This window comes from Ruditapes philippinarum, unplaced genomic scaffold (assembly GCF_026571515.1).
Source record: "Ruditapes philippinarum isolate M1 unplaced genomic scaffold, ASM2657151v2 ctg1087_1_1_1_1, whole genome shotgun sequence".
In the NCBI taxonomy this organism is placed as follows: Eukaryota; Metazoa; Mollusca; class Bivalvia; order Venerida; family Veneridae; genus Ruditapes; species Ruditapes philippinarum.
The window spans coordinates 98,830-123,908 of record NW_026853277.1 but is presented as its reverse complement, the minus strand read 5'-3'; the positions used below and the strand labels follow the sequence as shown (position 1 = coordinate 123,908).

Below are 25,079 nucleotides of genomic sequence, written 5' to 3'. Positions count from 1 at the left end.
CAAGAGATTTGCCCTACATTGTCATGTGCCACTTTGACATCAAAAGAATAGAAAAACTGACATAATTTGTTCTTTGGCAAAATGTTTTTTCCAGTTTTAATCAGAGACAAAGAATGAAAAAAATATATATTAGCTCTTTTCTAGAAGAGTATTACATTTGTTGCATGTTGTTTCTGCATTTCTAATATTCATACTAATTGGCCTGTATGTGTATTCTACTGAGAGAATGAGCAAACAAGTTAAGTGATTTTTTAGATTAATTAAAAGGGTTTCGTTAATAATTAATCTTCTCTCTCTTAGAGCACCATACTCTAAAAACTGTTTGAGATTCAATTTGATAATTTCGAAGATTTATTGGTTTTACATCCTCATGCAGTTGATCATTTCTAAGAAACATTAAGTTTATAGGGATGAAGTTTATGTCTAAGAACCTTGGATCTAATATGTTAAGTTCTTTGCACTATAAATGTCATGTTTTACTGTGATTTCCCTTGTTGCATATACATGTACATGTAGGTTACAAAAATACCCGCCCACAGGTATGTGACTGAAAATTCTGCATAAATACACTTTGAACATATCAATTTTTTTTTAACAATCTGGAATGTCTTAAGATGTAAGTCTATAATGTTCACTTGGAAATTTGTACTCGACTGCATGTGCATTTTGGAAGTGTTTCTCAGAGATGTGCACCCTGTAACCTTTTTTATTCCACTGAAATAAACAGTTGGAACATTTCTCAAAAATCAACACTTTTATTCTGCAGATTGTCTGTAATTTACTTGGAATGGAATGAAAATGCTGTTGAGGTACTTAAGAACTTCTTGAAATTCATTATAAAGTGATATATTATTTTCTTTTGATTCTTGCACCTGTCTAGTTGCACAGATCTGCTTGCACTATCTCCTTAATGTGCAGACTGTCGACAGTTTATTGCCCAGTCGACAGATGTTTTCATGCAAGTTTTATTGTAGAATTCTATATGTTTCAGTTTATTAACTTAATACAGTATGGTGGTGTTTTTTGTTTGGAGGGGGGTGGGGGTAATAATTTTAATGATATGGTAGTGTTTTTCCCATCTATATTTTTGTGACATTCAATCTTGCAGAAGATAGGGTCAGGTAATAAATGCTTTAGTTGCAGGTACACTCAGGAATTCAATGCAATCTAATTTGAGGAAAATTTGTTTTTAGATTAATAAATATGTCACGTGGAGACATTTTGACAGCTTTTACCTTGTTAAAGATATTTAGTTGCCTTAGAGATGCCTTGTTAAATATACACTGCTGTCTAATCACTTTGTGACAGATGTCTGCAGATTTTGCATTAAACGATAAAGTGAAGTATCTAATTTTTATCTTAGCTTACAATCACATGCAAATTTCCCCTAAATTATTGAAAGACAACCCACTTAAGCTGCACACACAAAGACTTAATGCACTGCTATAAGTACAGATGTATATACATGATTGTATTTACTGAAATGTTATGTTTGTAACAACGAATTATAGAAAAAAGTGACTTGCGCTTGGGTGTAAATCGTGGCGGCGTAGCCAAGTGGTTAACGAATCAGACTTGTAATCTAAGGATTGCTGACCACTTGGAATCATACCCTGTCAGGGGCTAGCCATTGTTTTCTTGAGCTGGAAACTTAACATGCTTGGTTCAAGGAACAGATTTGAGAGTATTTCAATAAGCTTCCTGCAGCTTTCAACAAATCGAAGTAAAATAAATTTGTGTAAAAGTTTATATGCAAATGATTAACTTTACCACGCTAAATATTTTTAATGGACTTGTCCAATATTCAATCTGGACAAAACCATTCATCATTTTTAGGGAAAATTTTGAAATGGGTACTAGACTAATAAGCAAACAGTGCAGACCATGATCACAGATGGCCAGTTTGGGTCTGCACTGGTCGCGTGGGTAGAATCAGTCGCTGCCAGTAGGCTAAGGGTAAAAAGTAATAGAGTAATTTGGCATTTCACACACACATTCTGTCATCAGAAATAGATAGTAAGAATGATGGTGCCAAGATAGATCTTCTGTATTATATCATTCAACTTCCTTCTAGAATTTGTTTGTAAAAAAAGAAAGAATGTAAACATGTCTTTAACCTAAATGCTAGACTTTTGTTTAGTTAAGTTTACTTTAGCTTATTTAAGTATTGCCAAGGCCAGAAGCAAGTAAAATCTTTTATCGTCTGTGGTACAATATACAAAAATTTTGTTTTGCAGTTATTTTGTTTTGTATCTGAAACTTGATTGTGTCATTTTGAATTTGGGTGTGGCCTTCAGTGTTCAAACTTCCCCTCGAGCAATGTGTTTTATTATGAATAATTCATTTGAGATTTCCCTGTATAGAAAAAAATACATAATTTTGTATAACATAAAACAAAAAAAACAAAACAAAAAACTACAAAATAAACATTTTTAGATTTCAATATTTGTTTTAAAATATGCTCAATACAAGGTTTTTATTTTCTATTATCATGACAAATTATTTGATAAGATCTCATGCACATTAACAAATATTGTGTGAATGATTTATCATTGCGTTTATTTATTTTGGGGTTCTCTGATTTTTTCGTTGATAAGTTTATCCCATAGTTATTGAGCATGAATTCATTCAATTTTTTTCCCTACTTGAACACAAACTACAATATATCTTAATTCATGTGAAAAACGTTTTCATGAAATCGTTGTAAATTTACACACACAGAAGAGTGTATCTTTTAACCGTATCGTGAAAAAAAAATCTGAAAAAGAAATGGAAACCTGTAGTTAGAAAAATTGTGATATTCATCGTTTCAGTTTAAAAAGGATGCGCATCGCCTGACAAAGAATTTATGTAATTCATCGTAATCAGCGTGCTGGTTAACTGGTCACAAATACGTTATACCCACAATGCACCACCTCCCTTTCATCTCGTAATAACTACTCCCGTCGCGTATTTTGACACTCATAATGATATGATTACATACTAAATGAAGCAGAAATGTTTTTAAGTCGACTACTGTGATTTCACGGCTTTTATTTCATTGTTTAGTCGCATATTTTGGCAAGACAAGTATTTTGGTTGACATAATTTGTGAAAAACGAATTGGCATACATGATACTTGTTACATGGGTCGTTGCTTTCAAATTTGGCCAAAGTTACAAATTATTACACAGGTTTTTTTTTTTTTTGTTACAAGGAAACTCCATCTTGCATGTCTCACCTCAATTTTTGACAAGTTTTATTTTGATTAGTGAAGCAAACACAAAGTTTGATGGCTGCTAGGAAGTCCTGTTTCTTGCCTAATTAGAATGTTTGTTTATTTGAAGTGAGAATGCTTAAATGCTCGGGTAGAAAATAATGTTTTCAATTATTACATTTTAATACAAGCAATGTTGATTATAGAAGGAATTTGCAAACTGTTTTTATGTTATTTAGACACAAAAGTGTTATAATATATTACATCAAAAATTTGTGGTAGAAACTGAATCATATACTGGTAATTGAAACATGTTACATGTAATTGAAACTTGGAAATGATAAGGTTTTGTTTCTATCCAGAATGAACTTAAGCAATGTAACCCTTTAACTTTTTACATCCACCATTCAAGGTATGTGTATGATATGAATAGAGGTGTGCAATTTCACACCAGTAGGTTCAAAAATGACAATATCATAAAATGTTATTTTGACAGTATTAATATCAAAGTTTATCATCCCTTCATGTTTTATATCTTTACTTGACTTTCTGTCTCCTGGGAGTGGAGTTATTTGAAATTTGACTAAAATATAAACATTGGTATGCTTTTATATCCTCAAATAAATTAATTTTTATTGAAAAAAATAACAACTGAAGATTGAGACTTTCATGAACTGTGTTTGAGGCAAGATCACTTGTGTTAATAACATCATTTGACAGGACTCATATTAAATGTATGTTTTCAAATCCAGTGTTTTTTTTAAGGTATGATTCCTGTAATATTTCAATATCCACCTAGTTAATACAGCTAGTTTACAGAACGTTGATGAAAAAACAACAAGTTATAAAATGATTAGTAAGGCTTGCAGAGATTATGTTGTGAGCATTTATCCAAAGTCATAGTGTTCTGTGTCAAGTTAGTCCATTAGCAACAGGAGCCAAGCCGGTTTGTTCGTAGCTCTCACTGGGTTTATACATTCCTTTATTATATCTTTCGTTGATATATCCAAAAAAAATCTTGTACCTCGATATTAATTTTGAAGCATGAAGCTTGATATTAGCAGACCAAGTTCAGTGTATGTGTTTGGAGGAGATTATAGGGACTTTGTTATCATCCCTATATTCTCCGTAATGCAAAACAACACCTGAGTACAGAAATATAATGCTTGTTTTTAGCAAGTTTAAACTCAAGGTCTGTAAGTGTGAAAGCATGATTTAGATATGCCTGGATATAAGCTAATATTGTAACTTCTCGTGCAGATGTGGTGGAGGATTAGTTCTGAGCATTGGGAACTGAGCTTTCTCAGATAACATCGCAAAATGATACAGACCTTCCATTCTTCTAGCTACAATGTCAACAACGTCTTATTTCACTTATTTTTTATTCAATGGTGAAAAAAAAACAGATTAATAGTTTTAAAAATCGGTGAATTAAGGGGAGATAATTAGTTTATACAAATTTATTTTAGTTCAGTTGTGTTGGAAGCTATAAGTTTATTGTAACACTGTTGAATCCGTCCCTGGAATCAAATAGTACTTAAAGCAATGAGAGTAAAGTTTCTTGCACACGGCTTTCCCCTGATGGCTTTGAACCCACATGGCCAGCTAGCAGTCTTTAGATTACAAGTCTGATGTTTTAACCACTCGGCCATGCTGCCACTTTAGATAATGTAATACAACATATAAAGAGTAAACAGTATAAAATTATTGCGTAGCAAAGAGACCATCATTATTTTGTTTCCATTACAAGCTACATGGGAATAAACACAAAATCTGTGATTACCAAAAGATATCCTACTTTACCCGCATAATAATTATGATTTTTTATAAAATGGCCTTGGCTTAATGGTTTTACTCTGGCTGTTGTTGTTTTTACTATAAACTATAATAAAACATTTCTCGTAAGATAGATTTGCTCGGAAATATAAATTACCCGAGAGTATTTCATGGCAGTAAGAGTTTTCGTCTTGGAATGCCCTCATATTTCCATATTAGGCTAAATGTCTGCATTTTGGTGTTATTTAGAAGTATTTTGTTCCCAGGAGACTGTCATATTGCATGTTTAAGTATCGTGTTTTCCGTACACGGTGCCTATAATGTTCACGTAGAAATCTGTTTTGGAGTTAAGTTGATTCAGTAATTCAGATAATAATTCTCCATCATAGATATAGCTGTATCATTTAATGGAGCGATATTATGTTCTCTTTCCTTTTTTTCTGGTGGACCGTTTTCAGAATTTGTAAGAGAACATCCTGGTTTAAAAATTTGATATTATTTGTAAGTGCTTTAATGTTTTAAAATGTTTAGATGTGAAGATTTCCCAATAGGGTGAGACTGTAACACTATTTTACAATGTTGGTTGTTATTTTAATAGGAATTAGGGATAATAGAATAATGTGTATGAGCCTCTGATAAATCCTGGGGGGTGGGGGATGAGTCCGGGAGAGGGGGGGGGGGTTGCTTAATAATGACAGTCTTCAACAGCATGAAATTAACTTTTTGGCCAGAAGGGGTTATTAGGGGATGCTGGCAAGCTTCAATATAAGAATATTGTCATTAATTATAATTGACCTTAATTCCCTAGTTGTATATAAGTTTAATAAATATAAAAGAAATGTATGGTAAAAAAAGCTATATTAAATTTAATGATGGGCTTAATTAAGATAAATGTGCTTGATTTAGGTATAAATTCTAACAATATAAAAGCTCTTCAAAAATGAGTCTAGAATCTCAGGAGAACAGGCAATTTATATGATTAAGAGTTTATTTCTATGAGTAAGAAACATTTTTCCGCTATTTTTCCCTGGGTCGTGTCTTAATACTTATAATACTTTAAAACATCTCAGAAATGTAATTAAAGGCAGCTTTGAAACATTTAAGTCTCACCGCCCCATCAATTTGTCAACCGCATTATTTTCTTCTTACTGCGTTTTTAAAAAATTTGAATTTCCCAAGAAATATTTTCACATGGCATTGATATCCCCTTGCTGATTCATAATGAATTTTTGAGCATTTCATCTCATCACTGTCCTAACTTCTATATCAAACCACATAGAGGTATGCCAATATAGCTTTAATCCTCCCAATTGATTTTTTTCTCTGTTAAAGATTTGAAGACAGATTATAAATCTTAGAAAAAACAATGCCACTGTTGTTAAAATCATGTTTGGCAACCATTTTACATTATTGTGGAATTAATTCAGATATTTTCTTGACAATTTAGGGCAGAAATGTCCGTTTTAATCATTTTCAGTTTGTCTGGAGTGGCAGTTGCAGAAAAAATCTTGTTGGCTTTACAGATCTGTGCAATATTTAAAAGATTATAAGTTTAAAATTTTGTTTTGTAACTTTTTATTTAAAGAAACAAAATGCATCCTATGAGGATAATATTTTTAAATAAAGCAATGAAATGCCTAGCCATTTCAAAGATGACTTAGTATAGAGCTCCTTCGGGATCAATGATTCCAGCACCTGTAAGTGTTGAAAATTGAGTATTGCTCAAGCCGGTGCTAGGGGGCGTGAGGGATGTTGCACTTTTTCATTATCCCTCATGTACAGACTCGATCAAACCAAGTCTGCACTTTTGATATAACTTTGTTGCAATTAATGCTTCCGAAGGATCACCCTTTCTCCAGATTTTAGCCAGTTCATCAGTGATGATTGACTGTTGACTTTCAGAGCATTTTCATATAAAATCCCTCATATCTCTTATTCATGGACATGTTCCATTACTCAAAGCAGGACAAATAATTCATACTGATGATGCTTTGGAGCTCACATTTCAAGGTCACATATCAGGTCATATTTCAAGGTCTTATTTCATGGTCATATTTCTTCCAAAACTATATAAACATAGGGAGCTCTGATAGGGAGACAGTACTGAAAATTTCTCTAATATGTTCCACATCTTTTGATACTGGAAAGAAAATGTTTACAAAATCATTTACCCATTTTGATCTGTAGTTTTAATTGGGCAATCACCCACCCCTATATTTTTTGATATACTTCAATGATTACAATCATATATCCATGCCTGCAAGTTTCAGGACACTTGAGTCTGAACTCTTTTACTCATCTTGCCTTTGATATTTGAAAAGCTTGATCCTTTTTGATGTTGTAACTTATTCTTGAGTTATGTCTAGGGTTATGTCACAGGTATTTTGTAGTTAATGAGCAGAAATGATTTTTTTTATGAGATTGAACAAGATTTTGCAGGGTTTAAAGCATTAAGTGCTTTAAATGTTTGTATTTTATTGCCGTCATTGTTGAACATTAAATGGCCATAAATATTTCACTGCATGATGTTTTGGGTATAATTTTGTTGATAAAGTATGAATAGTTTAACTGTTACAGCAAATCCAGAAAATACCCTTTAGCAAAGACCTTTCATCTTTCAATATGGCTTCAAGCCAAGGTCATTGCTTAAATGGTTTCTGGTCAAAATTGAAAATATGCACAACAGTTTCCACAAAGTGTTCATTACATTATGCAGTTAATATAAACGGTTCGTAAAAATAAAGATATGCTGTTAGTTAAAGTTTTAACCCTTCGTAACAGGGTCACAGTTTAGTTGTTTCCTCAAGTGATGCCAAAACTGGTTAGACCTTAGTGTAGTTCTTCATCACAATCCACCTTATGTACTACTAGCTTTAAAGATAATAACACAAGAAACAAACAAAAGAAAAAAATCAGGTGCATCCATGTTATAATACTTTAGTTATAATAGTTTTCAAAACTTTAAGTTTATTGTAATGACGGAAACAGGTAATGATATGATTATTTCAGCATATGTTCTAGGTGGGGTTGCCTCCAATATATCATAAACAAAAAAACAAAATAATAATATGTTTTGAAACTGCAATACAGGAAGCAGTTATCTTCTCATCTTCGTAGAGGGGAAAAAAAGGTTGCAGAAAATGTGGAATTATTTTCATTAGGTAATGAGGTAATAAAATTGATGTAAAAAATTAATACCTGTCAAATTTCTTAAAAAGACTGGAAGCTTTCCCATAGGATGCTGTTATACCATAGAAATCGGCAGATGTGGTGCTGTTACAACTGAAAAGTTCCTGCATAAATTCTGTTAAACTCTGCCTTAATTACTACAAAATAAAATCTATTAGTGTCTATGTATAAGTTTAAATTTATGTATATGCAGTTAGTAAATATATTTTTTGTTTCTCTAATCACCAAGGTTTGTTCATAAATTAGTGTTTATTTTCATAGCCGCAGTTGTGACATTTTAAATACTTAATTATTGCAAGTTAAGTTGGGAAATTTTGTCAGCATTAATTCACACTAAATTTCAAAACCCCTCCAGTAGTTAGCTTATAGTATTTTTTTATTCATTTTTTGTGAGAATGTGCAAATATAACAGGAATTCCCCACAGGATAAAGATTACCATCCATTCATTCACGCTTTTTTCACCATTTTGTTTCTAAATACTACATTTTATTTTCATTTTATTTTAGATTTCATGCCGTTTTTATTGCATTTGAAATTGAGATTTGTACTTACTGTAACCACAAGTCCTAATGTATAAAATCTGGAAGTTATTATAGTTCTTTATCCTGGAAAATCTCTGAGGGTAGTGGGGGTTTATTGACATTGTTTACAAACCATCATAATGGGGTTTTGTTCTCTTTTAAACCTGAAACTTGGGGGGGGGAGGGGCTTTTGAAACAACATCATCATCAAGATATTAAAGTCTTGTTTTATAAACTGACAAACTGTATGAAATGACTGACTTACTTTATTTTGAAAAAAAAAATAAGCTGGGAAAATTAAATACTTTGCATAAAAAGACAGTAAACATAAACCCTTACAGAACATTGCATGTTTTCACTTTAGGGGCCAACACCAGGTTAGCTTAGTTCCTTGTCGAGTTTTCCACCTGTGTTAAGTCAAGCTATATGCTACTATTATTTTTGCATGACTTGAAAGGTCCCATCCTGGCAATGGGCTACTCCCTTCAAGGCAGGGCAAGTTAATGGCAAAAAATTAACAGCCTGATGCACATTGTGTTACAAATGTGTGGTATTATGTATATTATGGGAGGTATCATGGGTGTCTAACTTTACAACATTCCATCTGGATTGACTGGATAGAGATATTGTTGAAACAAAACCCTTACCAAACTGATAGCAAGTAGCACAGACCACAATACAATAGTAAAGGGAGGAGAGTTCATGTTTGGACAGATTTAGGAGTGCCATCATTCACAATATTTCCCAGTTTATCTACCTCATACAACAGGTGGGAGGCCTATCAGGAACAATCCAAGTGTCCTATACACCATGATCAATGACTTGAGTAAGAAAATTGTATAACCAGTAAAATAATCTTTATCTATTACATAAAAAAATGGAAATTTAGAGACCATCTTTACATTGATATATCAATGTTTTCTGTAGCTGAAGTCTTGGAAATGGGAAGTAATTTCCTGTATATTTTGATATAATTGTTTCTCTATAATTGTCTGTTTTACCAGTACTTATGTCATTTGCGGTAAATTAATCATTTAAATAACTAGATAGATATTAATTTGAAATAGCAAAAACCACAATGATGTATTGTATATGCATATTGAAGGAAGATGCTACAATGATGGTAGGAAATTATAATGCAGCCACACAAATCAATATGATTATTGGGCTGTTTTTAAACTTGCATGATTATTGGGCTGATAATGGTACCACTTTAGCAGTCATGATTTTGAAAATAATTTGATATCATGATTGTGGGGACATTTTAACATTAGTGGATCACGGAACATTTTAGCAGTAAGACACTATTACAATTTTCATAGTGAAATTCTTGAAGTATGAGCAATTTTTTCATGAGACAACCTTCTATATTCTTATATATTGATGCGCAATGATTGCTGGAATAAGTTTTCCCTGTATCTATAAAAATGTAGACTACATTGTTATACATTTTACAATTAATCCTGGCACAGTGGACTGTAACACTTGTGGGAATTATTGTGCCCGATGTTGTATAGAAATATACCTTATTAGCCTTGCTAATTCTGAGCCAGCAATTTCCTGTGTTACCACACAAAAGACAAGCTGATGCTGATCAGACTGGTAAACAAGAAACATGCTATATTCATTAAGTATAGGAGACATTTTCCTTCCTGACCTTGTCACATTTAATAACATTTCAGGTCAGTCTTTATTTACATTTATGTATATTGGACTTGTTCTCCGGAATTGCCTTGTTTTGAATTTTTTATTCATACATTGTTAACCCTTTAACCTGCTGAAAACTGAAAGTGATCGGACATTGCCATTAATACAGAGCTAGACCTCCTTGCATTTTCATGCAGTCTTCAGTTTTCCTATTTTGATAATGACATCCCTTTAATTCCAAAACGATGCAGGGCAAATCCATTTGACAAATTCAGTAACATTAACAAGTTCACCATAAGTATGATATAAAGGCTCAGGTTAGGGGTGCATTCATTTGTATGCTCATGCTTCAAGCTCTGAACTCAATGAACATGAGGGTTTGTTTCGAACACAATTAAGTGCTCCTCAACCTGCAAGTAAAACTAGAAATTCAGTTATCAAAATGTAGTAAAGTACCAAGTTATATAAAAAAAAAATTTCTAAATAATTGTTGTGAAGGAAAAAAAATGTGATTGATTTTTAAAAATGTGGAATAAATACCAATTAAATGGTCCTAGAGGTTATATCCATTCTTGTTGAATTTAACGTGAGAACTTTTCCCAATTAAATATGTAGTTGGAGATATTCTACAAACTTGTTGAAATATGTATCATGCAAATTTCGATTGTATATACAAAACATTTGGTTTTGGGTAATGTCAATGAAAATGCCTTTCTTTAAGTTTACCATTTAAATATTCTCCTAAAAAACAATATAGATTGCATGAAACATTGGGGTTTAAATTTTAAAATTTTTGTTTAGTCTCAGTAAAGGAAATTTTTCAAAAGGTTTATAAGTTATGTTATTGTAATTTACATTGTTGTAAAGAAACTGTCAATATTGTTATTGCTAGGGTTATAGAATTTATTTCATAATGAAGAAGCAAAATATCATTTATAGATTATATAAGCTGCTTTGGACTAACATGTTTGCTTATACATGGACACTGCCTTCAGTACTGCTTCGATTCATCTGCTCCCATCATTAAAGTTTGGTGATTGTGAGTCTTAATTTTGATGTTAGCAGTATCAGTATGACTTAACTATTGGACGTTACTGACCACAACTGATTCTACCCATACAACCAGTACAGACCAAGTCCAAGATCTGACAACCGGTCACATTTATGTGCAATCTTATCATTGTCTGCAATGTTCCCTATGATCAATCAGTATATATTTTGAAACTATCATCTTAATAGTATTGTCCAGATTAAAGGATGCCTAAGTCAATTTAAGATATTGAGTTGGGGTAAGGGTTTAAACACAAAGCAAAAGAGAGAAGATTTTCAAAGATATAATTATAAGCATGATATAAGCATTTAAGGCTGAAAGAAATGCTATCATTTTTGGCAAGCTAAAGTTCAGGAATTTTACTATGAGGAATCTTTATTTTCCAGCAATAGTATCATTCTATTAAGGTCTGATCAGTGGAACAGCTTTACTATATTACTACTAATTATCTAGAGTAGCTTTTTATTGTAAATAAATCAAACAATTGGCCAGTTTTAGTGGCTATTTGGGAGATTTAGCTTTAATAGAATTTTGTGAGATGATCAGCTGCTGAGCTTTTAAAAGTGTGGTGTGGAGATAAAATGGTTTGAGCTGCGTCATGACAAAACCAACATAGTGCGTTTGCGACCAGCATGGATCCAGACCAGACTGCGCATCCGCGCAGTCTGATCAGGATCCATGCTGTTCGCTATCAGTTTCTCTACTTGTAATACGGTTGGTAAATTAAGCCCTGATCAGAGTGCGCGAATGCGCAGGCTGGTCTGGATCCATGCTGGCCGCAAATCCATTATGTTGGTTTTGTCATGACGCGGCTCAAATTGTTTTATTTTGGAGTTGTGGGGATGGGGCAGGGAAAAATTGAAATTACAGGAGAAGCATTTAATTAGGAGTCTTGTTTCTGAAACTATAGCAGGAAGCCTGTTATAATTGAACAGGCAGTTGTCATATATCATAAACCATTTTGGCAAAAATATTGCCCTCAATGGCCAGCTTTTATTAGTTTGTCTGGAGACCGATTTGCATAATTTGGTTATCGTTCTGTTTTGCTTTGTATGAAAAGTTGTGATCAATTGGAGCCATTTGTAGAGAAACTTGTATTTATAGCGATTAAGTATGAAATATGATATTAAGGCATTGTATTTTGACATATAAAACATTTATGATTTAGTATAACAACAAAAGATTATAAAGTTTATTTTTGTATTTTACCACATTAAATTTTCAAATGGAATGTAATTTATATAACAGTTGCATAGATCTTTGCAAATGGTAGAATTTTATTAAGGGAAGTAACTTGCTTGAATACACATTTATCATGAACATGTAAAATGTAATCTTTTCATATGAGCTTCATTTTGTCATAAATTTAACAAAACAAAAATAAAACTCAAACAATTACAAAACAGCAGTCAAGTTTAAAAACTAAATTTGCAATTTTAGTGGTTTAATGAATCCATCTTACATGTGATAATTTTTTCTTCGAATGCTCAAAGAATTCGTCATCTTTTTACAATTCTGATAGTACGTTAAGAATAGATAAATTACGTGGATATTCAAATTTATTGTAGTTTTGCATGTTTGTAGAACTGTATAATTTGACATGTATGAAGCAAGGCTTTGACATATTAAAAGAACAAAATGATTAATATATGGATCAAATTGTGTGGAATCTAGTTCTCATGATCTTTTTGAAAGAGTGGGTTTTTCGGGTTTTTTTTAGCATTGTACATGATTTTTGATGCAAAAGTTAAAAACTTATTTTATTTACTGATTAAATATTTGGAAGATATAATATTATTATAAGGTTTCTAACCAGTCATTCATAGAGGCCCACAGTATGTTGATAGACTGAATTTAGTTTATAAATGCACATCATAGTATAAGCTATTCTGCATTGTCTCATTATGACCAGGAATTTGTGCAATGTTACAATTTAGACGATTTTGTTTCCAATATTTGGTATGTTACTCAGGTTTACAAGTGATTAAAGTGTTCCGAAAAGTAATTTAGAAAGCTGTATGATAATCAGCATGTCGCTGAGTTTGAGATAAATTTAAAACTTTATCCTAAGACAGCTACTCCTGTAATGACACTTGCAAACAACTTTAATTGAAAATTTGACACTTCATTTATAGAAATGGTTGATTGTTTTACAAGGTGATTGGTAACAGAGGAGATTTTAGAAAGATGGTTGGGAATATCATGTAAAATAACGGGGAATATTGATTCGAAAAAGCGCTATGTAGATTAAGTTACAATTCACTTCCATTTCAATGAAGGCAATGCAAAAAGTATAAACAGTGCATTTACTCTGTCAAAAATGAATGATGAATAGGAATTGGGAGAAAAAATGGAAAAATGTAAAAAAGAAGCCTTTCCCAAGATAGATTGAAATGTTGTAAAGATTTCATGGCACTGATATAAACAAGAAGAATAATGTGATTTATGATGTTATAAGCAACACATTTCAAGTGGTTGCCATTTTATAATTTAAAGAACAAGTTGTCAAGGTGACTCATGAAATTCTGAGTGTGTTTATAGTGATCAGATTTCTGATTAAATTTTGGCAGAAAGTTGGGTTTTATTCTGCGAGATACCATATTACATGGTGCTTTGAATAGTTTTGTTGATCTTTTTGTAAGTATGCAGACAGGATTTCAGTAGCTTTTGGAGGGCATGTAAAAGTGTTGTTATTTTTTTTGTTTTCTTAACCCTATATTCCCGAGAGACAGTATGAGTTGAGTTATCTCCCCTGTTTGAATTTTCTTGGCAGCAATCGCAGCACCTGGTGTCATGTACTGTGTTGCCATATAAAAGTTTGCCATGTATTTAGTCTCAGAATATTTTTCTTGTCCTTTGGGATCATTGATGCTAATACATTAAAATGTTCAGCTGGTGCTAGGGGATGTGAGAGATGTTGCACTCATGTACAGACTCAATAAAACCAAGTTTGTGGTGGTCAGCTATTTCATTTGTTTTCATATCTATCTTAAAGGATCATCCATTTTCCAGATTCTGCCATAGGCTCTCAAAATAATTGTGTTCTATGATAATAGACATGAGCTGTTATTGTATATTCTTTATTCATCATTCTCTGCTTCAGCTTGTTTATAAAAATAGATTGTCACTGGTTTTCAGATGCGAATGGAAAGTCCAATGACTTCATTGGGATTGTGATGTAATCTTCGAAAATAAAACTTGTAGATTCTTCTTGGAAAGTCTATTGTTTTTGTTGATACTGAAAATAAAACTTGTTATGGACTCTTATTCGAAAGTCTTATTGTTTTGTTGATTTTGAAATTAAATCTTATAGGGGAATTTTTCTAGAGGGAGTTGTTTGAATGATTTTTTTTTATTTTAAGATAGTGAGTCATTTTTGCCCGTTGCATTAAATTACACAATAAATATTAAACAGGATAAGATTGTGCATGCAAAGTAAACAATTGAACTTAGTGTCAGGATCATTTAAGCAAACTTTTGGAGATCTATGCAAACATTTTATCAGGATTGTAGTTTTTTTTTTTATACCTTTCATTCATTTGCCAATAAAACACTTGATGATCGGTCCATGAGAAAGTTGGTTAGTTTTTTTTTTTGCCCGGTCTCCCCTCTTCTTTGGTTAACCATGTGTATAAATAAGTGTCAGCAAGTACTTTAAAAATAGTTCATTCATAAAATTCATGCATTTTAACCACAAAATAGGTCTTGTTTGATATGGAGAGAGTGGGTTATAATTTATGCGGTTTGACCCCCCTACAATTGGCGGAGCAACAGTATTTATGGGCAATAAATGTTTTATATTAATCATAAAGTGTGACCATGAGTTTTAACTATAAGTTTTTAAGATTTTTTATGACTGAACTGTTCTTTCAACATGACCAAGTGAAGAATTTATATATTTCATGTATATTTTATTATGAATGAATGAATATATTGAAAGCAGTATTTGTTTGTTGATTGAGTAATAATAAAAATTTTTAAACAGCACAGAAATCTGACAATTATAATGGCCTGAAGAAACAGTAGAAGAACATAATTTAATTTTTTTCAAACATTAACCTGCTGGAAACAAAAAAGATTAGCCTTTGCCACATGTAAAATGCCTGGCCGCAGCCACAGCACATCCGAGCAGTCTGACCAGGCTCTATACTGTTGGCTGACTTACTGCAAACTTTCATCCTGAAGTCCCCAAAATTGATAATGGACAGTTTTGAAAATGAAAGCTAGACAAATCAGTTGTAGAAATTAGTAATTGCCAGAAAAAGTTGTATTATAATGGCTCACATAATAGGTTTTAATTGATCTATGGCCAATTAATGACTTGTTTTACCTACAATTATACTGCTCTGATCCAGGTTTAAAAACAGTAATTCTTCATCAGGGACAGCAGAGCTAATAGGTTCATAATTAAGTAAATAAGTAAAACTGGGGGACATAGCTCATCCAAACCAACAGGATTGATTGAAGACAAGAAAGTCTTCCTCAGTGATAGCTGGAACAGGAAAATATGGTGGTCTTATAAGGTAAATGACTGATATAAGATGAAATACTGTGTTATAAACTTACATTTAACACATGGGCAAACAAATGTTATATAAAATTAGATTATAAGACATGTGAAATAAACAAGATGTTATAGAATGTAATGTAGCTAATTGATAAGTTAATTTTTCAACAGCCCATGTAATGTTTCTGACTGAGTTTATGTGAAGATAATTTCCTCACACACCAAATATTTTAATTGCCTTCATTTAAAAGCGCTTTAAACATTAATAAGCTAATTTTTATTGTATAATAATCATCAGGATCCAGGTGTTAATTAAAGAAGATGAAGACAGTTTGAACATTGTATACTGTTGTTTTTATTTGAACACTACCTCTAGTTCTTTTCAATGCAGTACAACACCCTGATTCAGGTTATTTCTATAGTATCAAACCTTGGCTTCAGTTGTTCTAATATTATCACACTTAAACTTAGGTATTCTAAATATAGTATCATACCTTGGCTCAAATCATTCTAAATATAGTATCATAATCCTTGGCTCAAATCATTCTAAATATAGTAATATACCTTGGCTCAAATCATTCTAAATTTATAGTATTATACCTTGGCATACAGTATCATACCTAGACTCAAATCATTCTAAATATAGTATCATACCTTTGCTTGAGTAATTCTAAATACAGTATTATACCTTGGCTCAAGTTATTTGTGATATAACCTTATAATCTGCTCAAGTTATTATATAAAACGTATTTACACCTTGGCTCATGTTTTTTTCCGAAACATAAGTATCATCATACACATCATTGCACAAATCATGTTCAATAAAGTGACATTGTCAAGTTCTCCTTAATCACATTGGAAACCTAAATTTATAATTGTGTAAAGTAAAAGTGTCAAGTCGCCTTCTATTCGGTTAAAATGTCAATTGATTTCTTTCCTTTTTCGTTTCTAAGGTCATATGGGGTTATCGCAAATCTATTTATATTGGGAGTCCTTAACTTGTTTACCAGGGAAGCAATTTTTCATGCAATTTCATTCAATAGCTAAAAACCTATTTCCTGTCATTCAGATTCATTCCTTTACAAAATAAAATTTGATAATAAAATTGGATTTAATTTGATCCCATTGTGCAAATATTTGCAAGTATTTTAATCCCATCAACAGGGAACTTGAGATACAAAGGGTGTTTTTTTATTTGCCATCTTTTCCCTCCATTTTTTAGCAAATTTTAAAGATCATTCGCGTAGATGCTCAGCATTGGCATACTGTGAACTTTAAGAAATTGTTTTTTTTTGTGTTTTTTTTTCTCTGTGACATGATATAAAAAAAAACGTATTTGTTCATTCCCTTTCCCCCATCCCCCCAACCCCCTTTCCCCCCCCCACAACCCAAACTCCTACAGATGATCAGTGCATTGACTTAAGGGACATGTAATTTTACACTTTATTGTGTGTGGTTTAATTTCAGTAAATGCCGAGGAAATGACAGACTGCATGTTTTTCCGTAATTTCACTAAAAGCTTTAAGTCCTTCAAATTAGGCATTGAAGCATCTTTAATTATTCACAAAAGCTTGTATTGAAACTGGATTTGATCCTAAATGGTTTTGAGTTAACTTTAAATGATGATTAAGTCTTGTGTTTTTATAACCACTTCGAGGAATTGAAATGCCCTCTATGCTGTATTACCTTATAAAGTGAGTCTGAAAGATTAACTTCAGTGAGTTATATTAATTTTCTGAATATAATACTAGTATATAAAATGAAAGTTTCAAGTTTCTCACCAGGACTACATGAATGTGAAGATCTCAGTAAGCCCTTATGATGGTTCTATACATTGATTGTTTCTTGAGTGAATGCTCACTAGATGTTCAGCTGATTGGGATTTTTTAGTGCAGATAGCTGGCTTTTTCACCCTTGATATATATTTAATTTAAATTGATTAATTCATAAATATGTGTGAGTTTTATTTACTACGTATTAACAAATTGACAAGTTTGGTTTCCTGGTTGATTGGCACTTGAAAGCTTTTCACTAAATGACCAAAAAGGTTTAATAATTTTACCATTTGAAGGCCAATCTTCCATAATATTTATGTCTTCTCATAGATTTACTATATTACAGAAATTATCACTTCCTGTTATGTGTAACTATTAATATTATCCCTTTGTAGTGGAGCATTACTCAGCGGCAGTTACGCCTAAATACAGTACTGTAATTGCATTGTTTATTATGTTAATTCATGATGATTGTTTCTTTATCAGCATGGTCATTGTACAATTTTGTATTTAATTTTTCAAGAGCTAAGTGGTGGTAATCATGCAGACCTACTTAAGTTTTGAGAATTTGGGCGAGAAGTATGTAACTTGGGTCATGACTCGTAAGGTTGGAGCAGTCTGACCAGATTCTGCACTTAGCTGTTAATTTGCAGCTTAATTTGAGTGATTGGATATCAGAATGAGTGATATAAACAACAGGCAGATTTTAAAGTGAGTGCAAGATAAGTAACTAACTAGAATTATGATAAATGAAAAGTCAATTTGTTGAGAGCTATTAAATATCGATGACTTGGATTAAAGCTGAACCATAAGAACGAATGTTAAGTTTAGTAAGCCAGACCCCAATGGCCGAGTTAAGGTAACTGACTTGAAATCACTTGTCCCTTACTGCTGTTTGTTTGAATCCTGTCAAGTACTTAGGATTTTTTTCAAGTGGAGAAGCTATATTTCCATCTAGGTTACGGAAGGTTGGTGGTTCTACTCTGAGGTGCCTGCTCATATCTGAAATCATATTTACAGTGTTATTCTGTATTGAAATCAAAACAATTTTAGTAAGAGTGTTACAGAGCCTGGCAATTCTGCACATCCATTCATACTAACCATAGCTAATTAACTCTTCAGCTGAACAACTTCAATTTAAGTCTCTAATGAAAAAAAAATCAGGAGCTAGTAGTAATATTTTACTTCTTTTGATTTGTTGGCTTATGCTTACTCATAATATGATAAGTTAATATTCCCATGTTGGTACTGAAACTTGTGAGCTGATACTAGATACATGAGTAAACCAAACCACTCTGATTGATGGCTAAATTATCGGTATATAAATATTGAACTGGAAATTGTTATGTTCAGTTATGACTAACAGAAATAATTATATAGTAAAAGAGATCGAAATTGCTTGTCAAGAATGTGTCCTGAAATATGATTATGATATTTACTCTATAACCTACTGAATTTGTGAAATGGTTTGGCTCAGCTTTGAAGTTGGAACAGTCCATTCAATGTTTAAGGGATTTATATTTTGAAATATAAAAAAATCATGCTACCTGAAGACTGTCCCTAGCTATAGTGGCCTCAGAAACATATAAGTTTTTCTATCTTTAGATAGGGCTGTTTAGATATTGGTTTTAGCGCATGTTACATGCTTACTACCATCTGAAGAAATAAGTGATGAAATTTTTTTTGTCATAATAAAAGTAACAAAATGTAAATAACAAAATGTAAACAAAGTAGTATTTGACTTCTATACAATTAAGTTCTTGATCAGTAAGACTTTATGAATTGCTAAAAAGCAACAGAAACAAAAGATGGTTCAGGTAATTGTCCAATTAGTAACTTTTAGGAAACTCGTAATAACGAGACACCACAAATATAAAGCTTTAAAAGCATTTCTGAGGCATAGGGGGCCCTAAACACTTTCAACACAAGTACATGTAAAGGGTCAAAATGAGTATAATTTCAGTCTGTTTTAAATCTGTCTTGAAATATTCTCAAAAGTGAATTGTATGGTTATTACGATTCTTTGTGTGCACATCTGACAAAATGAATTAGTTTTTTTCATCTTAAGCAAATTTATGCCATTGAAAATAGCAGTATTTCTTGGCTCTTCAGTGAATGTTGCTTTTAGGAAAATCAGTAATGTCTTTCTTGTGATTTGTATTTACCATTTTTGGTGGTTCTTTGATGATGTATTTTACTGTGTTCAAATGTTGATTAATTTGATGGTTTGTTGCAACACCAACTTAACTTATTCTTAAAGTTGATGGAGGTCCATCATTGTTAACCAAAGCTCTGTTTTATTGCCATAATGCGGTCCAGTAAATATTTTTCCATGTTCCATGTCAAAGAACCTAATCATTAGGGAAGTGCGGCTCTATAATTTAAATCAGGAACAATGTAATTGCTAATAAAACTGATTCAACATCTAATGGGTTTCAAGTGTTTTGCACATAAATGACATACTGGAGTTTATCACGAAAAAAAATCGGCATTTTTATGTAAATGAAAATTGTTCAGGCAAATTATCTTTTTTCCTGGACCCATTCTTTTATTATATTGCTTGTGTGAATCATAATTTGATTGATTTCCGAGAAAACGTTTATCCCTGTATCCTTAACGTGTTGCTGTTTGGCAGTGGTTACCATCGGCTATGATACTTTACATGGTCCGCGCACGCAGTCTCGTGCTAATATCGTTACATTGTTACAGCCTGATATCTGTGGAAATCAACGAAAATCGGCAGAGAAATGTATATCTTTTCCATATCTTTCTGGTTATTTTGAATCAATATCTCTCATCTCTAGCTCCCTTGAGTAAGCATTTGTTATTATTTATAGTTTTATGGAAAATGCAATTTGGTATTATGATAGCATCGTAAATTGATTTATTGAGTCTTCCAGTGTTTACTAGAATCTGAATTAACAATAGGAAATTTTTTTTTGTCTTGTATTCAACTATTGTTTCGACCTGTGGTTTTGTTTCATTTGTTTAGAAACAGGATGTGAATGTTTGCCGTCTTAATTTTCAAAGTCCTGTTTTAACAGTGATATATGCATTCCCTGATTCAGATTATTTTTAGTGGTACATTAATTTTGATTATAATGTAAATGTTGTGTATAATTATAATGTGTACTGATTACCTTGAAACATTCATCTTTCTAAACGTCACACGTACAGGTCAGTCCTGCATTGTGATTTCAATGTTATAATATAAACCAATAGCATGCTAATTGCTGGCAGCAACTCAATATACCCACGCATGCAACCAGTGCAGACCGTGATGTGTCTTCTGATCATGGTCATCACTCTTTGTCATTCAGTCAGTATTTATTTTGAAATTTTCCCTAAAAATGAAGAATGGATTTGGCCAGAGAGAAAGATAGACACATCCATTTAAGATATTTAGTGTTGTAAGGGGTTTAAAGAAATCAGTAATGGATGGTGTACGCAAATCATTATAATCACTTACCTTAAGAAAGTGTGGTCACACTGTTAAAACTGTAATGACTAGAAGATTCAAACCCACTGTCACAGATCTACTTCAGTGATTAATGCACTGGTTAAAAGAGATTTAAAAATTCAAACCTCAATTAAGGCTACAATTTAACTCTGTTGCTAAAGTTTGAGGGATTCTGGCCCATTGCAGGTGAATTTAATTTTATTGTTGATTAAAATACATTTTCTAATTTCAGATATAAAATATTTTTTTGGTCATAATGCTGATATAGACTGAAATATTGATATAATTAAGTACTTCAAGGAAAGAGTTAAAAATTCAGTAATTAATGTATTGATTTTAGGTCTTACAATGCTAAATATTGACTTAATATAATCTGTTTGAAAATATTGAACTTTGATTTCAATTATGGTAAATCAAATTTCACTCATGCTGTGTTTTGGGGGAGATTACATCTTGTTCTTTTATAAGTGTGCATATAATATTACACTTTAATTGGCAATTAACATTTAATCTTTTGTTTTCTTTATGGTGTGTAACAACAGTGAATATGAATGGCAACACGGTTAGCTTATTGCAAAAAATACAAAAAAAGGGTAATACCAAGAACTAACCTTAAAACATGCGATTAAAATATTGCGCAATATTTAAGATAACTTTAAAGTCTTATTGAATAGGAAAAATTTTTTTTTTCAATAATACCAAGATTGTAGCAAAGTGCAAAGAAACTCGCACTATTATTTTTGTATGTTACATAAAAACAAAGCTTAATTAAAGTTATTGCAATGATAGCTTACAAAATTTGGATAAAAAATAATAGTATTGGACATTTTTACGAGGTATCACTAATAACGTAAGACAAGGTATCATAATAACGTAAGACGATTTAAAAGCCAAGAATCTTGCAATTAACACTTCGTTAATGGATCGTCACAGAAATAATGCAGGGAGAACAAACTATCATGGAAAATGTCAACATGATAATCGCTCATATATCATGTTTAAATGAGCGTAATAACATTTGAGTTAACCTCTTTACATCATTCAGATCACATATTGACATTTCCGAGGTTATTGTTGGAGGTTATTATCTTAGAATACAGTGTTTACATGATTCTCCGTTTGTTTAACGAATGTTCCGTGGGCACTGTATTTGTCATATTTTAAATGATTATAACAGCATATAATGCACTGATATGATTGATAACTTTGCACGTAAAGATATTGCAGTGTTTACCCTATAGCTTTCTGTATGCAGTCTTCTCCAGTTGCATCACTCATGAAGTCAAGGCATGCAAAAAGGTCACACGATCATGGTTATATTTTATGCAAACCTGAAAAATGTTAAAACATAATTGATATAAATATTACTTAGAAATGACTTCTGCATTGTTTCAGCAAAATTATAGACTGACTTCAATGTTGAATAATATTAAATGATATTTAACATTGTTCCATGAATCTGAAACAACAGGTTATTGCATTGATACCTTATCATTAACTAGACCAGTACCCAATATGTTCTGGTTGATATCATTGGATGAATTTTCTTCAAAGAATGCAAATTCAAAATAACTGACATATTAGAATAATTAGCTACAGGCATTTATTATAGAATTTCTGATAAAAAATAATTGCTTTTGAAAAATTCCTATGTTCATATTTCATAGAATTGACATATTTATCATTTATCAGATATATAAGAAAAATCCATCCAAGAATTTTATAAAAGTTTAATACTATAATTTGTGCATCATCAATATTTTAGGTTGACGAGTTTTCAGTTTGCATTTGAGAAACCGAAATTTTAGAGAAAAATGCCATATTGTTGCAACCCTGTGATTTTTACCGAACATGTTATGGCATTTTAACGTTGATTTCTTAAAATATCTCTTAGTCAGAAATGGTTTGATGGCAGAATTATTGAAGAAAATTGTTTCTTTTAGTTTTTGAATAATGAATGAGCCAGCGATCTTGACATTTTGAGAAATGTTGTGCGTTTTTATGTGTCAATGTATTCCCATAATGCATTTGTTTTTCTAAAAAAACGTGAAACTGTTTTCTGATGAAATGTTGCACATAATGTTTGAATACTGTTCGTTATGGAAACTTTTTGAAATCGTGTACAAGATTCAATATATTCAACAACGCATTAACCTTTAGCCTGTTGGGGACAACAGATTCTACCAATGGAACCAGTGCAGACACGCACCTCTGTGAGGTCTGATCATGGTCTGCACTGTTCACTTTTCACTCTGTATATATTTTGAAATTTCCCTTAGAAATGATGATTGGTTTTGCCAAGACCAAAAGATGGGAGGTCCATGTAAGATAATTAGTGGGAAATAATTAGACTTGATACAAATTTAGGATCTTGAACAAAGTCCTAAGACAAGGCAGTCAAAGACTGCACTGATGACCTCTGCTAATATCACACCAGTCAAAATGTTGTGAATCTTGAACCGAATTTGAATGCATAATTTAAAGATTTCAATAATTTCAAGCATTAGCAACAGTATATAGAGTCCCAGGTGTCTATGTAAAGGGGTGCAATGTTATCCTACGGCTGTATTATTAAATCTCTAGTGCATTTAAAAGTGCACCTGTACTTCCCATGTACATAGATAAAGAATGATGAACATTCAAACACTTAAAAGCCAAATATTACATGAATATTTTGCTCTATCAGTATAACTCAGAATCTCTTTTTAATTATGTTATAATGGAAACTATTAAAATTAATTTTCATGACAGCAATGCAAACAATTACTCATGGCTATTGTAGTAAGTGATTCATAATTGTGTTATAATGGTGTGCTTTATTAATAACAAATACAGAATGATGAGAACTTTGATTGTTTATCATCAGTTATATTTACCCAATCATTAGACCTTTCCTATCTAGTGAAACAAAAAACAATAAGGTCCTTGATTTGAAATCAGATTTCCTGCGTTTATGTCTGTTTTCATCCGTTTTTCATACAGTGATAGACTGAATTTCTTTCCTTATTAAGTAAAACAAAACACAATAAGGTCTTTGATTTGAAATTTTATTTCCTGCATTTCTGTCTGTTTTCATCTGTTTTTCATATGGTGATAAACTAAGAATTTCTTTCCTGAATTCAAATTACTAGTAGTCAGTCATTCATTGAGTTGGCATACAATTGTTTTGTAAAAGAGTGACCAGAAGCACTTGAAGTAGTTTATGCAGAATTAAGATACCACCATGAAGACTGAAATGTCAGGCACATTCCTGTTTTGACTAAAAACTATAACAAAGACTGCAGGTATACAGTTCAAACCATTAAACAATTCAGGAGTTTGAGATAGTAGCTAAAATTCTGTTTTGTATATTTTCAGTTGATGAAGATGAAGTTATATAACTGTTCCCAGTACACAACATGTAACTCATGTCTACAAGCTGGCAATCCATACTGTGGCTGGTGCTCCCTGGAAAATAAGTAAGTACCTTTTCTTATAACTTTGTAAATGACGATTAAGGACACTTAAAGGGGCTTCAGTTTTTTCGTGAATTTCAGTCCAACTAGGGATCTGGAATTGCTTTATATGATTTGATGCCATGCATTAAGTCAAATGGCACCACCAAATGCTTGTTGTGCTTGAAATAATGCAGAGAGGCCCGGTAGCACCTGATGTCTTCCTCCACCAGTAAAGCTGGAAAGTCACCATGTGACCTATACCGTGTTGTTGCATGGTAAAACTCAACCGAGAGAAAAATAAAAATAAAAAAACAGTCTCAATACCCAATGAAAATTGATACACATTACTTTAGGCACAAGATGTACAGGCTTCATGATGATAAATTATTTTAAGGAAATTTGCTGCCTTGAATTACAAAACTGCCCCATGTTAAATTAAGGGATTACAGTAATATTAAGCTGCAATTAAGCCGTATTGTCCAATAGCCTGTTGATGGCAACTGGACCCAAGATCAGCTT

The 25,079-nt window shown here is 32.0% G+C and overlaps 1 protein-coding gene across 3 annotated transcripts in view; it reads left to right on the top strand.

Moving 5' to 3' along the window:
- Positions 1 to 25,079, top strand: part of LOC132736358 (plexin-A2-like) — a 106,746-nt gene that overhangs the window by 6,008 nt on the left and 75,659 nt on the right. For all 3 annotated transcript variants that reach the window (XM_060723474.1, XM_060723472.1, XM_060723473.1), the window contains exon 2: positions 24,481 to 24,581. In XM_060723474.1, coding sequence (XP_060579457.1) covers positions 24,481 to 24,581 — 101 coding nt within the window. The remainder of the gene's footprint in view (positions 1 to 24,480; positions 24,582 to 25,079) is intronic.